Source organism: Spea bombifrons, chromosome 3 (assembly GCF_027358695.1).
Source record: "Spea bombifrons isolate aSpeBom1 chromosome 3, aSpeBom1.2.pri, whole genome shotgun sequence".
In the NCBI taxonomy this organism is placed as follows: domain Eukaryota; kingdom Metazoa; phylum Chordata; class Amphibia; order Anura; family Pelobatidae; genus Spea; species Spea bombifrons.
In genome coordinates, this window is record NC_071089.1 from 14042120 (window position 1) to 14062268 (window position 20149).

General features: G+C 35.2%; 1 protein-coding gene across 1 annotated transcript in view; it reads right to left on the reverse strand.

Moving 5' to 3' along the window:
- Positions 1-8199: 8199 nt before the first annotated feature.
- The window catches only part of FSHR (follicle stimulating hormone receptor), a 54131-nt gene continuing 42181 nt past the window's right edge, over positions 8200-20149 (reverse strand). The window contains exons 5-10 of the mRNA XM_053459670.1: positions 19886-19957; positions 17975-18052; positions 17433-17501; positions 16782-16856; positions 15767-15952; positions 8200-9534 (exon numbers count right to left, since the gene is read on the reverse strand). Coding sequence (XP_053315645.1) covers positions 8310-9534; positions 15767-15952; positions 16782-16856; positions 17433-17501; positions 17975-18052; positions 19886-19957 — 1705 coding nt within the window. The 3' untranslated portion in view covers positions 8200-8309. The remainder of the gene's footprint in view (positions 9535-15766; positions 15953-16781; positions 16857-17432; positions 17502-17974; positions 18053-19885; positions 19958-20149) is intronic.

Consider the following 20149-nt stretch of genomic DNA (forward strand, 5'->3'; position numbering starts at 1 on the left):
CAAATGTTGGCCAAACCAAACCAAAGAGTTCTAATAAGGGTTCTTAAAATAGCCATGCCTTATGGAAGGCAAACCGGATGACTTAATAAGGTCACCTCTAGTCAAACAGTCAAAAGCCCTTATTAGAGTACCCAAATATTATTAAATTATAGTAGAATATGAAGGAGTTAGCTCCACACTTTGTGACCCTGTGAATTGGCATATTTACCATTAAACTCTGAGTTTAATATGAAAACTCTGGGTCAAATCAGGAAAGTAAAATATTGGCAGCAGGAGCAGAGTTGGAGAATGTTTTCGCTAGATAGACCAGGTGGAATATTGTGTGTCGCTTTTTGATGAAGCCAAGACCTGCTTCTTAATTTATTTACTTCCACCATTTATTCCACTATAAACATATCATTAAACTGAATTGTTACTTAAGGTTATGCAACTTCATAAACTATTTGGATTTTTATAAGATGTTTAAGTTGTTTGGTGATGTTCTTTAAAGCTCTCAACTCCATATATTTTTATTTTTACTATTCTTTATAAAATAAGCTGACAGGCAGCTCAGATATTGACATTGATATGTGAGCCCATCACATTGGCCATAGGTTATTTTTAGAAGCAGCATCTTAAAATGATAAGAAGATATACAATTATGAAAGAGCTGCTATACTGGAGGAGACAATGGTTAGAGGAGATTTTAAGCTATGGTGCAGGAGGAGGGCAAATGTAGCATTAAAGACGTAGCTAGTGTAGGTCCAGGGAGAATTTGAGATCAGCATAGATATACAAATAAGTAAACCACAACATATGATGACGCAAAGCTTGAGAGTGGTATGATAAATGCCCTCAGTTTAGGGAATGGAATAGAGGTGGTTACTAAGACCTGGTAAAGCAAGCAATATGATCAGGATGTTACGACAACAGGATACATGTTATACATAACAGATAGGGAAGGCAGAAAAAGGAAGAACGATTGCCCTTCATGCTAGAAATAACTTAAAGGTTAATCTTATACAAGGTAAGGAGCAGAACCTATAGAGTGGGTAATTTTAGAACTTGGTAACAAAGTGGTTGGTTGCATAGGTGATATATAGACCCCTTGGACATGCAGAGGAGTTTTTTTCATGACTGTCCTTGGTGTTCAATTCTTTTAAAAGTCACCCCACAAAAAGCATTGGCTTAGAGTATTATATTATTTCTTGAACTGTAGAGAAGCAGCCAACATATCTAGGTCACTGTTTCATTGTAGAGACTGTATCATTAATTACCGTATTTAGTCCTTTCTGACACTATTCACCTGTGCCAACTCCTTATTTTGCATTGTAGAGTGAAAAACCAGGATTGATTAGTCTGTATATTGTTTTCACTATCTGCCCAAGACTTTATAGGCTACAGATGCTGGAAGGTTGATTTATATTGCAGCAGTTTGATCTGCAAAGGTCTTTATTTTGGAATTTTGTTAGGAACACCCTCATTTTACTTTATGAAGGTATGAAGGTCTTTTATCAAAGTCTTTAGCTTGACTTTGTTTCCTTGGGCCTCTTTTAAATTATTATCCTTTTGCAATTCCTAATTTCCATGGTGGTTTGTTCGGAGCTGCAATTATTTTGTGTCTTGCATGACTGGTGACGTGTAGAATTAGGCTGGTTATTTTATTAGTCAAATTATTGAAGAAGCTCTTGGTTTCTTTACATTGTTTTCACATTGATAGTGGTTGAATTTCAGATTATAAATTCTAGATGGGAACTGGCTAGTAATCTTGGTACTTGGCCAGCTATTTCTGATGATTGTCTGATTTTTCTATCTAGAGCCCTTCCATGCCAAATGTTTGAAACGTCAAGACTTTTTGCATTTATACTGAAAACATTAATAGTATTGTGACCTCTACTCACACTTTGAAAAGGCAGAACCTCTTATATAATATAATACAATTCTATAGCTATGACCATATTATAGTATAGAACCAGTTTATCATCTTGGATTTCCTTTTACCTTGAAATGACATTGGAAAATAAGTTGTTCCTTTATTGTGGTCAATCTGTTATAATGGTTGTTTTGACTGGATCTGTATCACTGCATAAAAAGACCGTATTGTGTGTAGTCTCAAGAGTTATTCAGTAAATATTTTGAGAATATTTACACATAAGAATGATTTGTCTGTATATATATATATATATATATATATATATATATATATATATATATGTGTGTGTATGTATATATATAGTGTATATTATTTCTAATCTCAATATTTTCTTCTGTTATCCATAGCTGTGTGTTATGGAAATCACAAATATACCGTATTTGCTCGAATATAAGACGACCCCCAAGATTTGAATATTAATTTAGAAAAAAAAAGAAAAAGCCTGAATATAAGACTACCCTATAAGAAAATGTTTTATTTGTAAATATTCATTCACATGTAAACTATTTTTTCATGTTTAATAAAAACTATGATTGAAAAAAAATATTTTTTTGTTTTTACTTCCTTTTATTTGCCAACCTGGCCCCAAGAAAAGTAATACATTAAATAAATTAAATATAATTTTCTGAAAGAGACACATACATGGAACAGTATACAAAGATTTACTGAACAGGCCACACTAATTTCAGCTTTATGGATTAATTCAAAAGCATGGTTGAACTTGATGGACTTTTTTCAACATAAATCACAATGTTACAATGAAATATAATTCATAATGTTGGCTCCAGCAGTTACAGAAGCTTGATGTATTGGATAAGTTGGCTGTGAGTTATTATGTTTCGCACATATTTAGCATTTTGAATATTCATATTCAAATGATTCCAGATATTCATATAACATAGTGCAATGTGTATTTCAGAGCACTTATCTGACCAATGGAATTGAAGTACCTTGTTTATTTCATAAAATACTCAGCCAATGTTTATGTAGCAAAAATAATAATATTTAAATGCAGCTAATAAGCTATGTTATGTAAGTGTATAAATATATATATATATATATATATATATATATATATATATAGTAGTTTGCGCCAGGTTACATCTGCGGAGATGCAGACGAAGATAGAAGGGAGAAGATTAAAGGTAAAGGAAAGAAGATGAAAGGCAGAGGGTAGAAGAGAGAAGATGAAGAAAAAGAATATGCGGAAGCAGAAAAGAGAGTGAGAATGAACTAGAATGTAAGTGTGAGAGAGTTAGTGAATGAGAATGAATGTGAGATCCAGGCAACAAATTTTGTTCCCAAAATAAGATTTCTGAACCAAATGGGCAGGGAATGAAATTCATTGCCTGAAAATGAATAGGCCAAAATTAACCAAAAAATTAGTCTGCATAGTTTTGGGCCCATTTGCACATGTCTAATATATAGCATATGTATGTATATTATCTGATTAATCCACAACAGAGCCAACTCCTCTCTCTCACTCATCAATCTGCACCCAGGGTGGGAGGGCTTTAGGTTACAGAATGTGCTCTGATTGGCTGTTCAGGTTCCTTTTTGTCCCTTTATTCATTGCCCCCTTTCCCTACATGTTACATAGAACCTGTTTACCTAGTCACAGGTTGCGCAGGAGCTTGAACCCTGCTGGTGAGAGGATTTTCATCTTTAGTAGAAGCCTTGTGTGTATGTTTCAACTTGTGAGAGGTCCACTGGTTGGGGCAAGATGGCTGGAGCTGACCAGAAGCATTTGCTAATGTAGAAAGTTTTTTCACTAAAAATGATTATGGATAGGAGCCCATAAAGTGCCACCACCTATTTGGTAGGTGGTTGGCATCCTAGGCCCATTGGTGGTTGGCAATAAAAAGAATTAAAACAATCGCTCCAAAGCAGCTGCCTATTCTGCTTAAATGGTAGGGTTATGCCTGCTAGCTGCAGTTTACATATTTTATTCAGTGTCTCCTTTATCAGTCACAATATCTAGTTAATACCTATCCACATATTAGAATTTATTTCCAATACCGTTTTCATCTTTCCAAGATCATTTAGAGGAATGTTTTTGTAGCAATAAAATGTTCAGATGAACAATTCTAACTTATTCATTGTTGCTTTTCATCACTAGTCAATATTAATATTTTTTTCCAACTCAGAAAACTATTGTACGTGCCATTAAATAATGAAAATATTATATAATATAATGAAGACAGAAATATGGAAGGTGCTGATTTTACAGATAGCCTCTGTGTGTCCTCTATGGGTGTCCTATCCGTCAATAAAGCAAATACACAGCTTTGAGCCCAATTAAGAGTAATAATAAAGTTAGCTAATTCTTAAAATGTCCATAATATCCTTTATTGCACAAACCTAGTTTGACTTTAATTGACAAGTATGAGCTAGTTTTAATCAAAACCTCCATCAGTGGTATTGACAGCCCTCTAAATTTATATTGATGTTATCTCCCGTATTGCTAGAAAATACATTTTTGTATTTTGCTACAAGCGAGTCAATATTCCCCAGCTCCCATTCCAGATTCACTTTCTTGGATGGTTGCCTGTTTCTAAAGGTGATATTTAATTTCTGTTCTAAGGTTCAATCATTTTGATTAGTAAGCCATTAAGCTCATCCTCTGAAGCCTTAATGTTCCAGACAAGTGTTACCTGTGGTATGTAATGTACTGTGTGTATTTTGACAGCTTTTCGCTTAAAATTATGTTTACTGGAAAATCAATATCTACAGGTTTGTATTATTTAACATTATAAAATATATTAAAAATGTTACTTTCACCTAGGAAAATTAAGCGTTAATTTGTATTCCTGAGGAAGACATTTATGGCATCTATTTTTCTTTTATGTGCGTTACTTTCATCCTCAAATAATTCATCGACAGGAAATTGAAAAGAGAGCTACGAGCAGCACATGATGAACACTCTGTGATCTCTCATCATTCGAAACGAGAGGAGATATGTGTTAACTGTTGCAGTGCCAAATGCATGTACAATGCATTGGAAAGCTTTAGATTTTTTTTTCAAAAAGGATGAGGATAAAGGTCTGCTTATGTCTAGAATTAAGCAAGACTACTATGGAGTGGCATGAACCGATCCATGACCATGGGATTGCTATGTGAATATAAGCTTAGCACCAGTGTGACACAAAATGCTGTCCCCCATGCATCCTGTCTTGAATGTTAACAAATATCATACCATATCAAAATACCAAAGTTGAATAGGTGTTTTGGTAATCTCCACCATTCACTCAGCCATGCTCTCATTCCACTCCAACATTCACTCAGCCATGCTCTCATTCCACTCCACCATTCACTCAGCCATGCTCTCATTCCACTCCACCATTCACTCAGCCATGCTGTCATTCCACTCCATCATTCACTCAGCCATGCTCTCATTCCACTCCACCGTTCACTCAGCCATGCTCTCATTCCACTCCACCATGCACTCAGCCTTGCTGTCATTCCTTGTACTGATTCCATTCCCATCTAGAGTCTAGTATTATGGAGGTTAGCTCTGTTTCCAGACACACATTCTAGTTGGGTCGTTTAAGGAGCAAGCGAGGGAGAGGTAAGCCCTGAAAATTTTGCAAGCACTCATCATTTTCATGAGCATTTACTTCAAAATGTTACATTTTATTGAAGACAAAAATAATATTTTGTGCTTTCTGATCTTTTTAATTGTTAATGTTAATCCAGAGTGATTGGGCTGAGCAGTTCACGGTTTTTTATTCCAGGCTCCAAAAGGATAACTTACATTTATTGGAATTGTAATATGGACCCCCGCTCACCTGCTCATGGAATTATTTGGGAACATGTATAACTCACATTGCCAGTCAAAGAGAATTTCACATGTTGAGTCTATGAATGGACCTTCGCAGTGTAGATAATATCACAGTAACCACAGGGATACATGACTATTGTCAAAAGTGACCATATTTATCCAGGCCAGGGACAACATCTGTCACTTGTTCCAATTTGATGTGCAGATGAACCAGATTCTGTTTTTATTCTTTTAATTCTAAAAATGACAACTTTTTGCACACAATTATCATGCTTATAATAAATCTAACGCTCAAGCAGATGTAACTAATAACATTAAAAATAGTTATGGATCTATTTATCATTCACTAACCTACCTCGGCACAACATCTATCTATAACTATCTTTTTGGAAATGAGGAACAGACATTCATCTGTTATAATGTCAGTAATTATCTCATGGGACATTTAAGGTGATGCAGTGCAGGCTAAATAAATAGCCTGTAACTGAAAAACTACGGACTGTTTCCACTACTTTTGTAGTAAACACTTTGTGTTGGATTCAACTCTATCTCTAATAACACATCTGTAGTGGGACAGTAATATTATATATACAATATGGCATCTTCAACCCAATAGTCTTAGAATATTTTTAAAAAGATATCTTCACAAATACAAATATATACTGCCCCTGTCCCGTCTCACTCCTTTTACTTTATCACCTCATTTCTTTCATGGTTGGCACTTTTAGCAGAGACTTTTACTATGCATTACAAACACCCAACCACAGTAAGGTTCTTCATGTTCATGTATCAACATTATGCATTAATCATTTATTACAATGAATCCCCACCAAAAACACCTTAAAATAAACCTCTCCAAAGATGCATCATCACGTTGGATTAGAATTCATACAACTGTCCATTGTACTGTATGCAGCCTTGCTATCTTCCGCTTTGGCATTTGTCTCCTGCCTCCTCTGCATCTTGCCTTTTTTCTGATCATTATTTCAAATTTTAAGCAAGGGGCACTTAAACTTATGTAGCACTTTCAATTTGACTTAGTCATACCATAGGTACAAATACTACGTAAACTCTTGCAGCTATACAAATCATTAATACTAAAACACACTGTGAAACTGATTGGCAGAATATTTTTTATTTAGACCTATTTTCTGAACAAACTATAATTGAAGGTATTTTAAAAAAAGTGATTCACTCGACATTTGATTAAATGCTCATAGCATATGTACCGCTTTTTATGTACAGGTGCATACATGCATGTTTACAAGCATAAGCAAATAGCATTCTTAACAACAAAAGCAATAGTCATATTTATATTAACCAGCTGAAAGTCCTCGCATGGGCAACAAACACGTTTAATAAAAAATTCCCATTATATACAATTACAAAAATATTTCCAATTAATGCATCATTTCATCTAAATGTTTAAAGCTTATGTAAGGAAAAGACAAGATCAGTAAAATGCCTTTATAGATAGATAAGGGAAGAAAAGTTCCAAACCTCATCCTGGATCAGGAAAGAGGATATTATATAGGGTAGAGATTTGATATATGGGAGAACATTGGGGATGTTGATTTTTTTTGTCACTCTTTTTTGATATTTTGCAGCTTAATTACCAAGGCTTGCCTTTGTTTATTTCCAAAAAGGCTTCTGATTCAGAAAGATTTCATAAGATATTTGCCCTTTAAGGCTTGAAGAGCTAAATCATTTGGTGGAGACTGGGTATGGGTTACATGTTTTTGGCCCTTGTAAGACTTGCTGCCAGAGGTAACATGAATATAGGTGACCTTTCAATTACACCTGTCCAAATTGAAGATTTTTTTTTTTGAAACATTTTCTAGCCTTTCTAACTAAGGAATTTGTAGCCTACTTTTTTCATGTCTCCTTTTAAAAAAATAAAGAATAGGCAACCAGATTCGAGCTGCGTATTCCAAATGGGGTCTTACCATTCACTTATAAAGAAACAAAATGAATTTACCTCCAGATGATATCATATTGACCTTTGCAGCCCCTTACTGACATTGAGCATCAACGCTAAGTAATTAATCAATAAAAGCTGCCAATAGCAATGTGCTTTTTGTCATGTCAATGATGTCTGTTTTTATTGTGGATTGAGGATAGTCCCAAAGTTGTCTGAATTCTATGATCTCCTATGAAGACAATTACCAAACATCTAAATATATTCAAATCACCACTGGGCTCCATAGAGTATGTTTTAATTTGAATGTGTTTACTTATTGAAGAACATCCCCAATGTTTATAAAAAAAATGTCATAAAGCATTTATATTTTCGTTTACATGTCTATAGTACTAAAATTGCCCAGTAGTTTAGATCTGTCCTTCTCATAGTGCAGAGGGAGAAGACTGGAAGATACATTGTATTGTTCCTTCTAAGATGAACAGTAGGCGATCAAACCATTAATAGGGGGATCCTTCGGGGGAAAGTCACAGTGTGTGGTTCCATTGGCCGATAAAAGTGTTTTTTGGAGCCAAGGTTGTTTACACTTTTGTCACATTGCTGGTAAATTAATTCAATTCATGATATTTATATTAACTAAATCATGAAAATAAAATTTCATGTCTCCTGAGATACGTTTTCATATTGAAACTGGTATTTTAGTGATTCAATGGCACCAATGTATACACGGACCCGGTGCTACTTTTTGGTCCAGGAACATAATGCCCATTTCTCCCATGAATTGTGTGAGCGGATGAAGAGGTTTCGGTTTTAAAAATTTGTGCCTGTTTTTGACAGCAACCAAATTTGCTCATTAAAATATAAAAATCTCTACGAAATGTCTTCGTAAAAATGGCATAGAGGAAAGGATTGGCACATGAATTAATTGGATAGAAAAGAACCAGAAGGATCTTTGAGTTTGAAACGGTGATCAGAGGAACCTTTAGCGAAGCTGAGATGGCAAAGAATGATATTGGCGCCATGCATAAAAAGTCAGTAAAAATCAATATCGCCATGCGTTTGGCAATTTTGGTGTCACTGTTGGATGAGACAACATTTGGATTTCTTACGGTGATGTATATGCCAATATAGCAGGTACAGATAACAACAAAAGCCATGACATTAATTACTAGAAGGAACATGATGTATGCTTGAGAAAGTGGAGTTTCAATGTCCATAGGTAAACATATACTGACCTTTAGGTAGCTACTGACCCCAATGATGGGGAGGAGAGCGACGGTGAATGCAAATATCCAACCCGAAATCATTACAATTAAAGCATGTCGAAATCTGACTTTGCGTTCTAACTGCATTGCATATGTGATTGTATGCCATCTTTCCAAGGTTATTACGGTTAGGGTGTAGACTGAAAGCTCACTCGCAAATACAGTGAAAAACCCAGCAGCACCACAACCTGCTCCAGTCTGCCAGTCAATCGCATAGTTATAATACTGACTTTTGGTTTGAATATCTACAGATGCAATAAGCAACAGATAAATACCCATGCACAGGTCTGCAAAAGCTAGATTGCACATCAAAAATCTAGGGACAGTAAATTTATACTGGCTACTAACTAATATTATCAGTACAACAGCATTTCCAGTAATAGCCAAAATATTAATACACCATATCAACACCCTGAGAGTATTGTATCCCATGATGTCTTCACATGGATTAAATGCGTCAGGTTTAGGAAAGCACGAGACATCACGAATTTCATTACATAAGAAATAATCAAAGAACATTTCTTCTTCTTTCTCCATCTGGTCAAAGCTTGTTCCACCAGAGAACATGTATTCATCCTGAGTAGATCTTTTGTCCGAAGGATCTGAATTCCCATCCATATAATCAAAAGTTCTGTTACATATTGGATGCAAAATTGAGCTGTTAAAAAGAAAAACGAATATAGTTAGACAAAAAAGTTTTGTTGTAGAATTGTAGGACCCATAAAATGGTCGCCTAAACTTTAACTGGTTTTAATGGAAGTGAATAAAGCATGGCTTGCGATTCAATGAACTGTTTAAAATTAGATCCTCAAGCTTAGAAACTAGATCACTGTTAATAAATGCTACAATTTAAGCTAATGGGAATATTGACAATTAAGTGATTCAATGTGGTTCGTAGACAAATGACACATGGAGAAAAACACTTCTTGGATCAAGAATAGGAAGGTTAGGTAGAAGGGTTGAACTTGATGGACTTAGGTCTTTTTTCAACCTTATGAACTATGACGCTTGTAGTTGTTTCTTTTTTCAGTTACATTTGTATCAGGGGGATCTGAACATTTTTAAGGCTAGTTTAGCTTAATTGAACTTAATTGTTAATTTACTTTGACCATGAAGGTTTTCTTTGATCAGCTTAGATTTGGGGTTAGTGCTGGTTACTTGTGAACACTGGTTATTGCATTGCTAACTAGTGAGTGTAGTTTTAACATTAAAACTCTGTTAATGAGTTGGTGATTTGGGATGGGTTGTTAAACCAGGCCCATAGTGTTCATGTTTAATACTTTTAAGACTTGTACATTGAGTTAATTTTATAGCCTTTGAATTTTTGACTAGCATGTCCTATGTTTATTACTGACATATTTAGAATAGTTAAATATCTGTGCTTTGCTTATTATCGTGCTTATGTTACATGGAAAGGCAAATACAGAATTAAAAGATTTGTATGTGAACTCAACTTCACAATCTGAAGACCTACCTACCAGTGAAATGTCTGTGCCTTTTGGCACCATCATTATTTTAATATCATTTGGTTACTGACGTTTTGTATGCCCCTTCATTTTTAGTCTTTTGGAATTCGATCTGATTAGAGCTGAGGAAAATTGAGATTTAGAACTAAAACTTTCCTCCCTTATTTCAGTTCTGGTGTATGTTCCTCTGGGACTTATTTATGAAGTGGGTGAAATCAGCTTGCTTTATGTGCATTTTACTATACTGAGCCCAATGTCTGGAATAGACCCAACTCTGCGTGTTCCACGGGACTAGGGAATTTTACCTCAATAGATCCCTATAAGCAAGAGATTTATGTTTGCCACAGAGGTACATCATTTTCAAAAAGGTCACAATGCTTTCGAAATTTAACTTGTTGCCAATGCCATTTGTGTTTTCTGACTCTTAAGGTAAATTCCAGAGCACAGAAATGTCTAGACCACTGTCGAATACCTAAATTATTTCATGTATGCATGGTTCCTATGCAGAAAGAGGGACATGAGAAAATATCTATGTTCCCTTAACTTCTTGTTTGGAAGTATTAACAAATACTTTCTATCTTTGTGTATTTTTTTTATAATTTCCTTAATTATTTATATAGTTGTATGTCACTGCTGAAAAAATAAAGATTTTTGCATACCCGCACGCATAAAAATACACATACAGAACCAGAAACCTAACATGTGCCTAAACACTAGAGAGAAAACTAGATAACCTGTATTACAAAATTAGTATCAGACTAACATCAGTTTCAAAAGGATGAATGGTGTGTTTAATTCTCTTACTATATTTAACTATACTTCAGTCTTGCCTGGTTTCATGATTACAACTTTTGTTTTATCAATTAAAGCACAAACAAATTTTATTTTCCATTGTTGTAGCATCTCCCTTCAGCAATTACACAAACATTAGACTAATTGGCAAGTCCCCTGTCCAATTATCTTCTCCAATAAATCCTGGATGTTCCTTTCAAGGTGATCTATTTCAACTCCCTGAACAATATTTTATGGCCGGTACAAGTCCTCACACATTGTAAAGTTTCTCCATATCTTAACCCCTTAAGGACAATGGGCGGTCCCTAAACCCATTGAAAACAATGCATTTTGAGCCCGTACATGTACGGGCTTTGTCATTAAGGGGTTAAATATGAACGCTTGCTAGTAATCTATGGTGTAATGCTGAAATAATTTTAGATCAAATATTCCAACAAATTACTTTCAGGTACACTACTGACATTTCCTTTCTACTAGATATTGACTCATATTTCTTTATTTTTATTCAATAAAATGCCCCGTTAAATTAGTTTTGTCCTATTTGTCATGTAAAATCATCTATACTCCTTGGAACCAGTGAGAATGCTTAAGATTTATGTACTTAATGTACAATATCAGTGCCATAAAAGTTAGCATATAGTTTTGTAATATAAAATTAAATTTCATATATGCGCCCCAAAAAAAACATTATGTAGTCCTGTAGATGAAATGTATGAGAAAGGCAGTAAAACTAATCAGAATAATTAAAATTACTTAAAATGTCATGTATTAACAGCCATAACTGAACACAAATTGTACATGAACAGTTGTATCAGATGAAAAGATTTATGAGAACAATTTCAGTCGTATATAAGTAAGTGGTGAGGACTGAGTAACAATTGCTAATATGGTTATTAAGATTTCATTTAAAACTACATTGTGATTTATTTCAGCGCACGCTTATTATTTTTACCAGAAAAATGACATAAAAAGAGGCTTCTCGTGTGTAGAATTTATGTTTTATTAATCCATGTTCCCATTCCTGCCAGAAACATCTGTTTAATACCTATTTAACGGTAGTTATTTGCCCTACCGACAAAGGTCTGCTCTGCGGTAAATTGTTATAAACATTCCTCTGAACTTCAACCTTAACCCCTTAAGGATAATGGGTGGTCCCTAAACCCATTGAAAACAATGCATTTTGATTATTAAACACTTATCTACAGACACCAGACAAGCCAGGAGGCTTGTTTTTCCCTCAGAAATCTCATGGTGCTGCCACAACCACAAGGGATTCTGGGAAGTTGTACAGTGGGCAATTACTTTCAAGGGATCCATGTATAAAGTGGATATAGAGGCAAAGGTGATCATTGTTAACCTTATTTGCATGCGCCTACCCAGAATCCCTTGTGGTTGTGGCAGCACCATGAGATTTCTGAGGGAAAAACAAGCCTCCTGGCTTGTCTGGTGTCTGTAGATGAGTGTTTAATAATACTTCTACTATCACAAAAAATAAAACAATGCAAATAAAACTAGGTGACATGCAGGCATAATGTTCTTGCATTTGCTACTGAAAAATAGAAAAGTTCACATTAAAAATCAACTATAAGGGAATTTAGATATTAAACACCATTTTCCATATCTATTATATCTTTTTGTATGGTGAATGATACCTTTAGAAGCTTATAACTTGATAACTGAAGGCTAGAATGTATAATATTACCCAATCTGTCATTTTACATTAGTTTAAAATATGCTGAAGATAATTTACATTTATTATTTCATGTTGATTATTGATGGTGCAGCACCAACAGCTGTAAGGATTATCGCAAGGTTATATACACAAAACAAGTAGACTTTATAAAGTTCATTAACATTCCATGAACCAGTTACATAAGGAACTGGGAAGTGTGCCATCAAACTATTTATGAAGTTCTTGCACTTTTTCAAATAAATGCTTTGCTGTGCAATAGATGACACAACATAGCGGACGATGATGAACCACAGCATATAGAAATATAAAGTCTCCTCTGGGACAAATTATAATCACCAGAAAAAACGGCCATTGTCCAGTTGCAGATGAAGGACTTCAGGGATAGCCATGGTACACAGTGACTTCTATGCACATTTAACGGAATGTTATCATATAAATAATATTTTTTTCATGTAATTTTATTCTAGATCATTAAAATATAAATATTCCTTATTCTGGGGTATATATGGTTGAAGGTTCTGTTCCGGAATTGCTCTCTATAACATGTGAAGCAAATAAACCTTAAGATTTAACCCCTAAAAAAAATAAAATAAAATAAAAAGATTTAACCCCTAATGACAAAGCCTGTACATGTACAGGCTCAAAATGCATTGTTTTCAATGGGTTTAGGGACCGCCCATTGTCCTTAAGGGGTTAATATATCATCATAAAGATATTTTTCTTTGGGCTTTTGCTTTAGAATTTTAAATAAAGTTTAAGGGGGTAATGTCACCTACCTGCATCGGCAGCAGCCACCACGGAGGTGAGGGAGACTCACCTCCGCCATCCAGCAGCAGCAGCTGCTATGGGGGAGAAGGAGACCCCCTCTGTCAACCAGCAGCTGCCCCCAGGGGAAAGGGAGACCCCCTCCCTCACCCAGCAGCCTCTCCAACCAACACAGAGCAGAGGAAGACCTCCATCTGCCTCCACGTGCCCTCTAGTGGCGAGTCATGGGAATCCCGGTTCTCTGAACAGAAGTGATGTCAGACTTTTCAAATATTTTGGCGCCAAAACCCCTAATTGGTGCCTATTCACTGCCTATCTTATATAAGCCCTCAGAAGACATCGGACCTTGTCCTCTGATGGTCATGCATATGCTTTATAGTGCCTTATCCCCAGTGCACGCTCTAATTAGAGTCTCCAGTATTCTGGCCTTCAGATTCCCGACCTCGGCTTAGCCTTGAGCTTGCCAAAGTCCGCTCCTTGTGGTCCTACCTAGCATTAGTGTCCCCAAACCTCGCTGTGCTTGACAGGTAAATTATATTTAATGAAAGTCTCTTTAATGAAACTCTTTTCTCTTCTATACCAAATTGTAAACTCTTCTATATCTCTTCTATACTAAATTCATTAGACATCTCTGTAACAACTCATATGTTTCAGTTTGCATGACATATTTCTTTTTCCCCCCTTTCAATTGTTCCTTTTTTAATTATTAAATATAAGATGTTGATGTTCATTAATCTTCATTGCTTAAAAATATTAAATCATTATAATCATGATTTATGTGCATATTATATTTATTGTAATATAACATTTATCCCAATAAAACCGCTTTAACTAATCCATGTTTCAAAAACAAATTACAAATATAAAATATAAATTGAATAAATAACACCATCACCAATAAAAAAAATAATATTTATTATTAAATTATTTATTTTATTTATATCACATAATTATACTTTCTGGTCCCTTTGCATTTTACTATATCTCACTTGTGGGAAGAAGGACAAATAAAGAAACAAGTAGCATTTCAAGAGGAAAAAAGCTATAATCTGGAAGGAACATTTGGTACCATGCTTGACTTTTGAATGCTAAACCGACACATTGTATTTTTAGCATTCTGTCAAAAGATACTGAAAAATCACCAAAGTTTCAATGACATAATTCATAAGACCTCAGGTGACCGCAAGTCTATTTCACACACAATTTATTTTAATTGCCTATTCTCGGGAACATATGTTCCCAATCAATACTACATTGAAATAATGTATGTCACATTACCAGACTAGTAACATGAGAAATAGTATTTGAGTCACTTAATGGAATACTATTTTATACTGCATATAATACAAAAAGTTGTATGAAGTTTGCCGTTCGATATATATAAACCTTAAGTTTAATTAATATCTTATATATGGCGAAATGGAAAAAAAATATATATCGAGGGTAACTTGTAAATGCACCAATGTCTAAGAGATTTTACATCAACATTTTTCCATAAAGTAGATGTTAAATCCATGCCAAGGGTTCTCCCAGGGCTCGCTCCAAATCCCTTCACCTGTGATAGTAGGTGGATGTTAGCCATGCATAGGTACTGGGCCATTTCTACTTTAAGTGGTAAGTGGGCAAACTCTGGGCAGGGAGCAGACATGCCTTAATGCTTTGCCCAAAGATTGAATACACAAAAACGGAGCCATGGAGACAGCATTTGAACTGGAGACTCCAGGGATGTTCCCAGCTTGAGTCAAACCAAAAGGTAGATGTGTCAACAAAGGGGTTAAATTAGTAACCTTGGACTTTTTTGGTGAAAAAAACCTAGAGGTGGTAGAGGTGGTATCGCAACATAAATATCTCTAAAGGCTGTTAATTCCTTTAATACATATAATCATACAGAAAAAAAAAAAGATTAGATCGGATACAATTATGATTTCAATTAATTTATTATAAAATGATTGCATCCCAAACAGATAGATGTTTAAAGGCTATTAATTCCTTTGGTACATATCATTATGTCCTAAGCATTAGTTTAGGCACTGTGCTAAAACTTAATACCAAACTAAAATACTAAGGAAGCAAGTTTATTTTTATTGTGCTCATATACATATATTATAGCAATCAAACACCAATTAAATATTTACAGGAAAATAATAAGAAATAAAATAAAAAATAAAACTTACATTTCTCTCTTCCAGTTTGCAAAAGCACAGCAATGGCTCGGGTACGTTAAATTTGCTTCAATCAGCTCTGAAAACTTTTCCAGTGGTGGGAGTTTTTTTAAGTAATATGCTGACTTTGCTATGAGCCTCTTTATATTATCCAAGCCAAAAGCTGGCAGAGAACTGATTCTTGTTTTTGAAATATCCCTAAAAATGAAAGACAGAATTTATTCAGGTAGATGTTCAAAAAATTGCAATACAGCAAAATACAGATAGTAAGCGCCTCAATTTCCGTGCAGATTTTAGTTAAATATATATATTTTTTGATACATTAAACGTCAAGTACAGCAAATTTATTTTGCCAGTGGCCTCCCTGTCAACCCACAACTTTTTTATCCAGTCTATTATAACATCTTTACAATCATAATTGTTGATGTGCCGTTTCCAATGACTCCTCTTGAAATTATTACTCTTACCTCCAAATACTCCTTTTGTATCCACTAAAGCAGGAGTTTGCAGGTTAGTTCATACTACACTTATTAAACAATATATCTAAAAAAATATATTAATGTCTCAGGGTCAACTAACCATCAGAGGAAGGGAGAGGCAGAGAACTTAGTTTGGTAGGCCTTATTTTACACATTTGTATTATTTAAGCGCCTGGAATTAGCTTAGCGCACCAAAGTTTTTCTTTTCCCTAGTCAGTGGCAATGCCCACAGGCATTGCATTTGTCATCTTCCATTACCCATGCATTTTTTTTTTCTTCTGTAAAAGCGATCGAAATGCAGGAGATTGGCTGCAGACTGACGGCTCCTGTCATGAATAGTTTAGACACAGTGGTGCCACCATGGAGATGTGGGAGCAATTTTAACCAATGTTGTACTAGGACCTGTAGGATCATTTTTTGTGACATCGCTGGTACATCATTGGTCGAGACAGGGCAAAATATTATCTCATTATAATTATATAAGTATTAAAACTATCTGGCCATTAAAGTGGCATATGGTTTGGGAAGTAGAATTTGTGAAGACTTACAGTACAGCTGGCCCATCAGCTCCAGAGAAAACATGATCCGGTAATTTTGTCAGTTGCTGGTTCCCACTTAGGATTCTGTAAAATAAAGAGGTGTATTCACTAAAGGGATGGCTGACATAATAGCTGGCAGGTAAGTTGCATTTCAGCTCTCTGATTTTACTATACATTCTGAATTATGCATCACACAGGGCTAGCTCAGAGGAATTTGCGTGTGATAGCCCTTCATAATCATACCTGGGAACTCTCCAGGTTTGGCCTGGAGAACCGGCGCTCCAGATAACAGGAATGGGGTCTTCACACACATTTTAAGTAGGGATGTTTCCCACAATGTCTGCGGAAACACCCACTGGTGTTAGTGGAAATGCCCACTGCAGCAGGAACACCCCCAACGTCAGTGGGACTGTCCACCAACGTCAGCGAGACTCACTGATGTCAGTGGGTAGTCCTAGCTGCATCCCGCAAGGGTAGGCTCTGGGTAGCTGGAGCCCAAAACTTCCTAGGTATGTTCATAATGAATATTTTAATGAAGGAGTGGAAGCCCGCAAAACCTCCTGACAATTCTCACTTTAGTAAATAAACCCCACATTTCTGAAAATTAGTTGCAAATAGTATTTGATATAATACACATGAAAAGGCAAATTTCCTACTTACAATTCATTTAAATGGGTTCCATTCAATGCATGGTTTTGGATTTCTTCAATTCCATTTTGGTTTAGCCGTCTATAAAAATAGTGTTTTCTTTAGCTTGTTTGTAATGCAGAGGTAACGTTTTAATTAAAATACATTTGGAAGGATGACGCAATGACTGATAGCTAGAGAAGCTGGTCCTGGTCTAGGTTCTGGTCTAGACTTATGTAAAGTGAAGCGTTCTGGTATGTGGCTCAAGTGACCTCTAAAAAGCCCTGGCTTTCACAGCTACATCTAGGAATAAGAAAGACGCAAAATAGTGGGAGAAGAAGGGAAAATATGTGACAGGTAAACAAGTCAGGCCTGTAGACAACACATGAGAAAAACAAACACATACAAATGTATAATGTTATCTTTCAATTTAATTACTTTAGTAGTTTTTAGTCTAGTTATTCATATAATAGATGCTCGCAATAAAAAAACTGTTTATCTATAGCTAGATGTACGAAAGGCATTTTTGAAACTTCCCTTTTAGTGACCTATATTAGTAAAGAAGGCATACTTACACTGCAATATTTTCTAAACTGAGTCCAACAAATGAATTCTTTTCAATCGTCTTTAAGTTAATGTTGTCTTGAATTTCCCTAAAACATACAGGAATATTTTGAGATATTTATTACATTAAAGTTTCAGATTTTTGTCTAAGCATGATAGAGTATGTGTGTTAGTGTGTGTGAGTATGTTACTGTATGCGTGAGTGTGTAAGTGAGGTGGATATAAAACGTCTATACACCGTTCAGTCCAGCTGAGGGGAAATCCTGTCTTCCTGTAACCTTTCAGTTGATGCCATCGGTGGCTTATTCTGGAAGGGAATACCAGACCAAGTGATCATGCATTCTTTAGGTAACGGCTGCCTAAAGAATCGATATGCAGGAAGCCAATGTTACTGTCTTCTGCTGGGAGGGGGGAGTCTAGACTGTCAAAAGGCAGCCTGATCTGGGATGTAGCAGCAGGGTGATGTCCTTGTCACTGCATGGAAGTTAGGGCATATACGTACGTCCTAAAAGGCCTCTAAGCAGAGCTTTTTTGAACGTACATCTACATCCATAAGGCATTGAAGGGGTTAAAATATGTATATTGTTGCTTATGCACTAACAATATCCTAGTAGCATTGATAAATATTGGTGTTTCTTTCTGGTATATATTTCCATAGTGTGTATTGATCTTGATTTATTATAACTGTATTGAATAAAATGTATTTTTATATAACTATATTGTGAAGTAATTTTAGTGTTGTCTTTTTTGTATATATGGATAGGAATATTGTGTGATGGGAGTGAAGTTTGATAGATGTGATGGTGTGATATGTGATAGATGTGAGAGAGTGAGTTGTGATGTGTTATAGGTGTGAGGGAGTGAGGTGCTATATGAGAGGAAGTGATGTGTGCGAAGGAGTCATGTGATACATACAATGAGAGTGAGGTGTGATGATCGACTGAGTCTTTTTCAGTGAGTGTTTGTTATGGTGAGTGTTCTAGTATGTATGTATTAGCTATCAGGTGAGGTGTAAGTATGTATGTTTGTGTGTGATAGTATTATTATTATTATTTATTGCTTTATATAGCATCATCATACTCTTTAGTATGTTAGTGTTTCTATAAGTATGTCACTGGGTGTGTAGGAGGAGGTTAGTGGCCTCAACCTTATTTCTTGCAGAGGGGCCCCACATTTTTTTGTTTCACCACTGGTTCTGTCTAAAGCACATACAGAAAGCCTACGCATGGAGCACATAAATGATTCAGTCCTTATATAAATACTGCCTTAAGTCCTTGCTATTGTAGATAACGTCCTCATTTTATGTCCTCCATTATTCAAGGAGCACATTTATCACCCCTGACCCTGGATTTTTGGGGCATCCATCATGTCCTATTGGGTGACCCAACACTTTCAAACTCCTGGGGGTGATAAATGTGTAAACATGCGACCGATATTGTTATGTAGGTCAACAAGATGTATCTTTTATTACCAGAATATTTTGCTTTTGAATATTAGCGCTAAATAGCTATGTGTTCTTTGTAGTTGTTATGTAGCAGCACAAGTTGTTTTTCAGAATATCATGTAATTATTACATTGTGTCATTCTCATAACAGTTTATGTAAAAGTTTTAATTTCCTGAACAAAATACATAAGCGTTCATGGGTGCTTCATTCTACTGTGAATAAATTATATTGTTCAATGGTTATTCACAGTAAACCAATGGTCTTGTGCAATTTGTTAAGATAAATATAGTTTATTGAAACATTTTATATGTGTTCAACAATATTAGAAGGCTGATTCTTTGTCCGTCAATCGGTTTGTCTATGTATCTACCAAGAATCAGCGATAAAAGCAATATAAATTCATGACTGAAGCCACACACATCTTTAGTCCACATTGCAAAGCTGATTAAATATTTAATATGGAAGCTTAGAACTTACAATACCACAATCTGGAAAGATTGTATTTTGGACACAGTAGGCATAAAATGAATTCCAGTGTTGGAAATTAACCTAAAAGAAAATGAAATAGAATATTATGATTCAGCCTAATACTTTGACATTCATTACATTGTTTATTAAATGAAAAATAGAATATACATGTGGATACATTCTTATTATAAAATCATTCTTTTCATTATAGTTGGTTTTACAAATACTTCAAACAATGACTAAGAGTTAAAAGGTTATTGAACGTCAATTCAT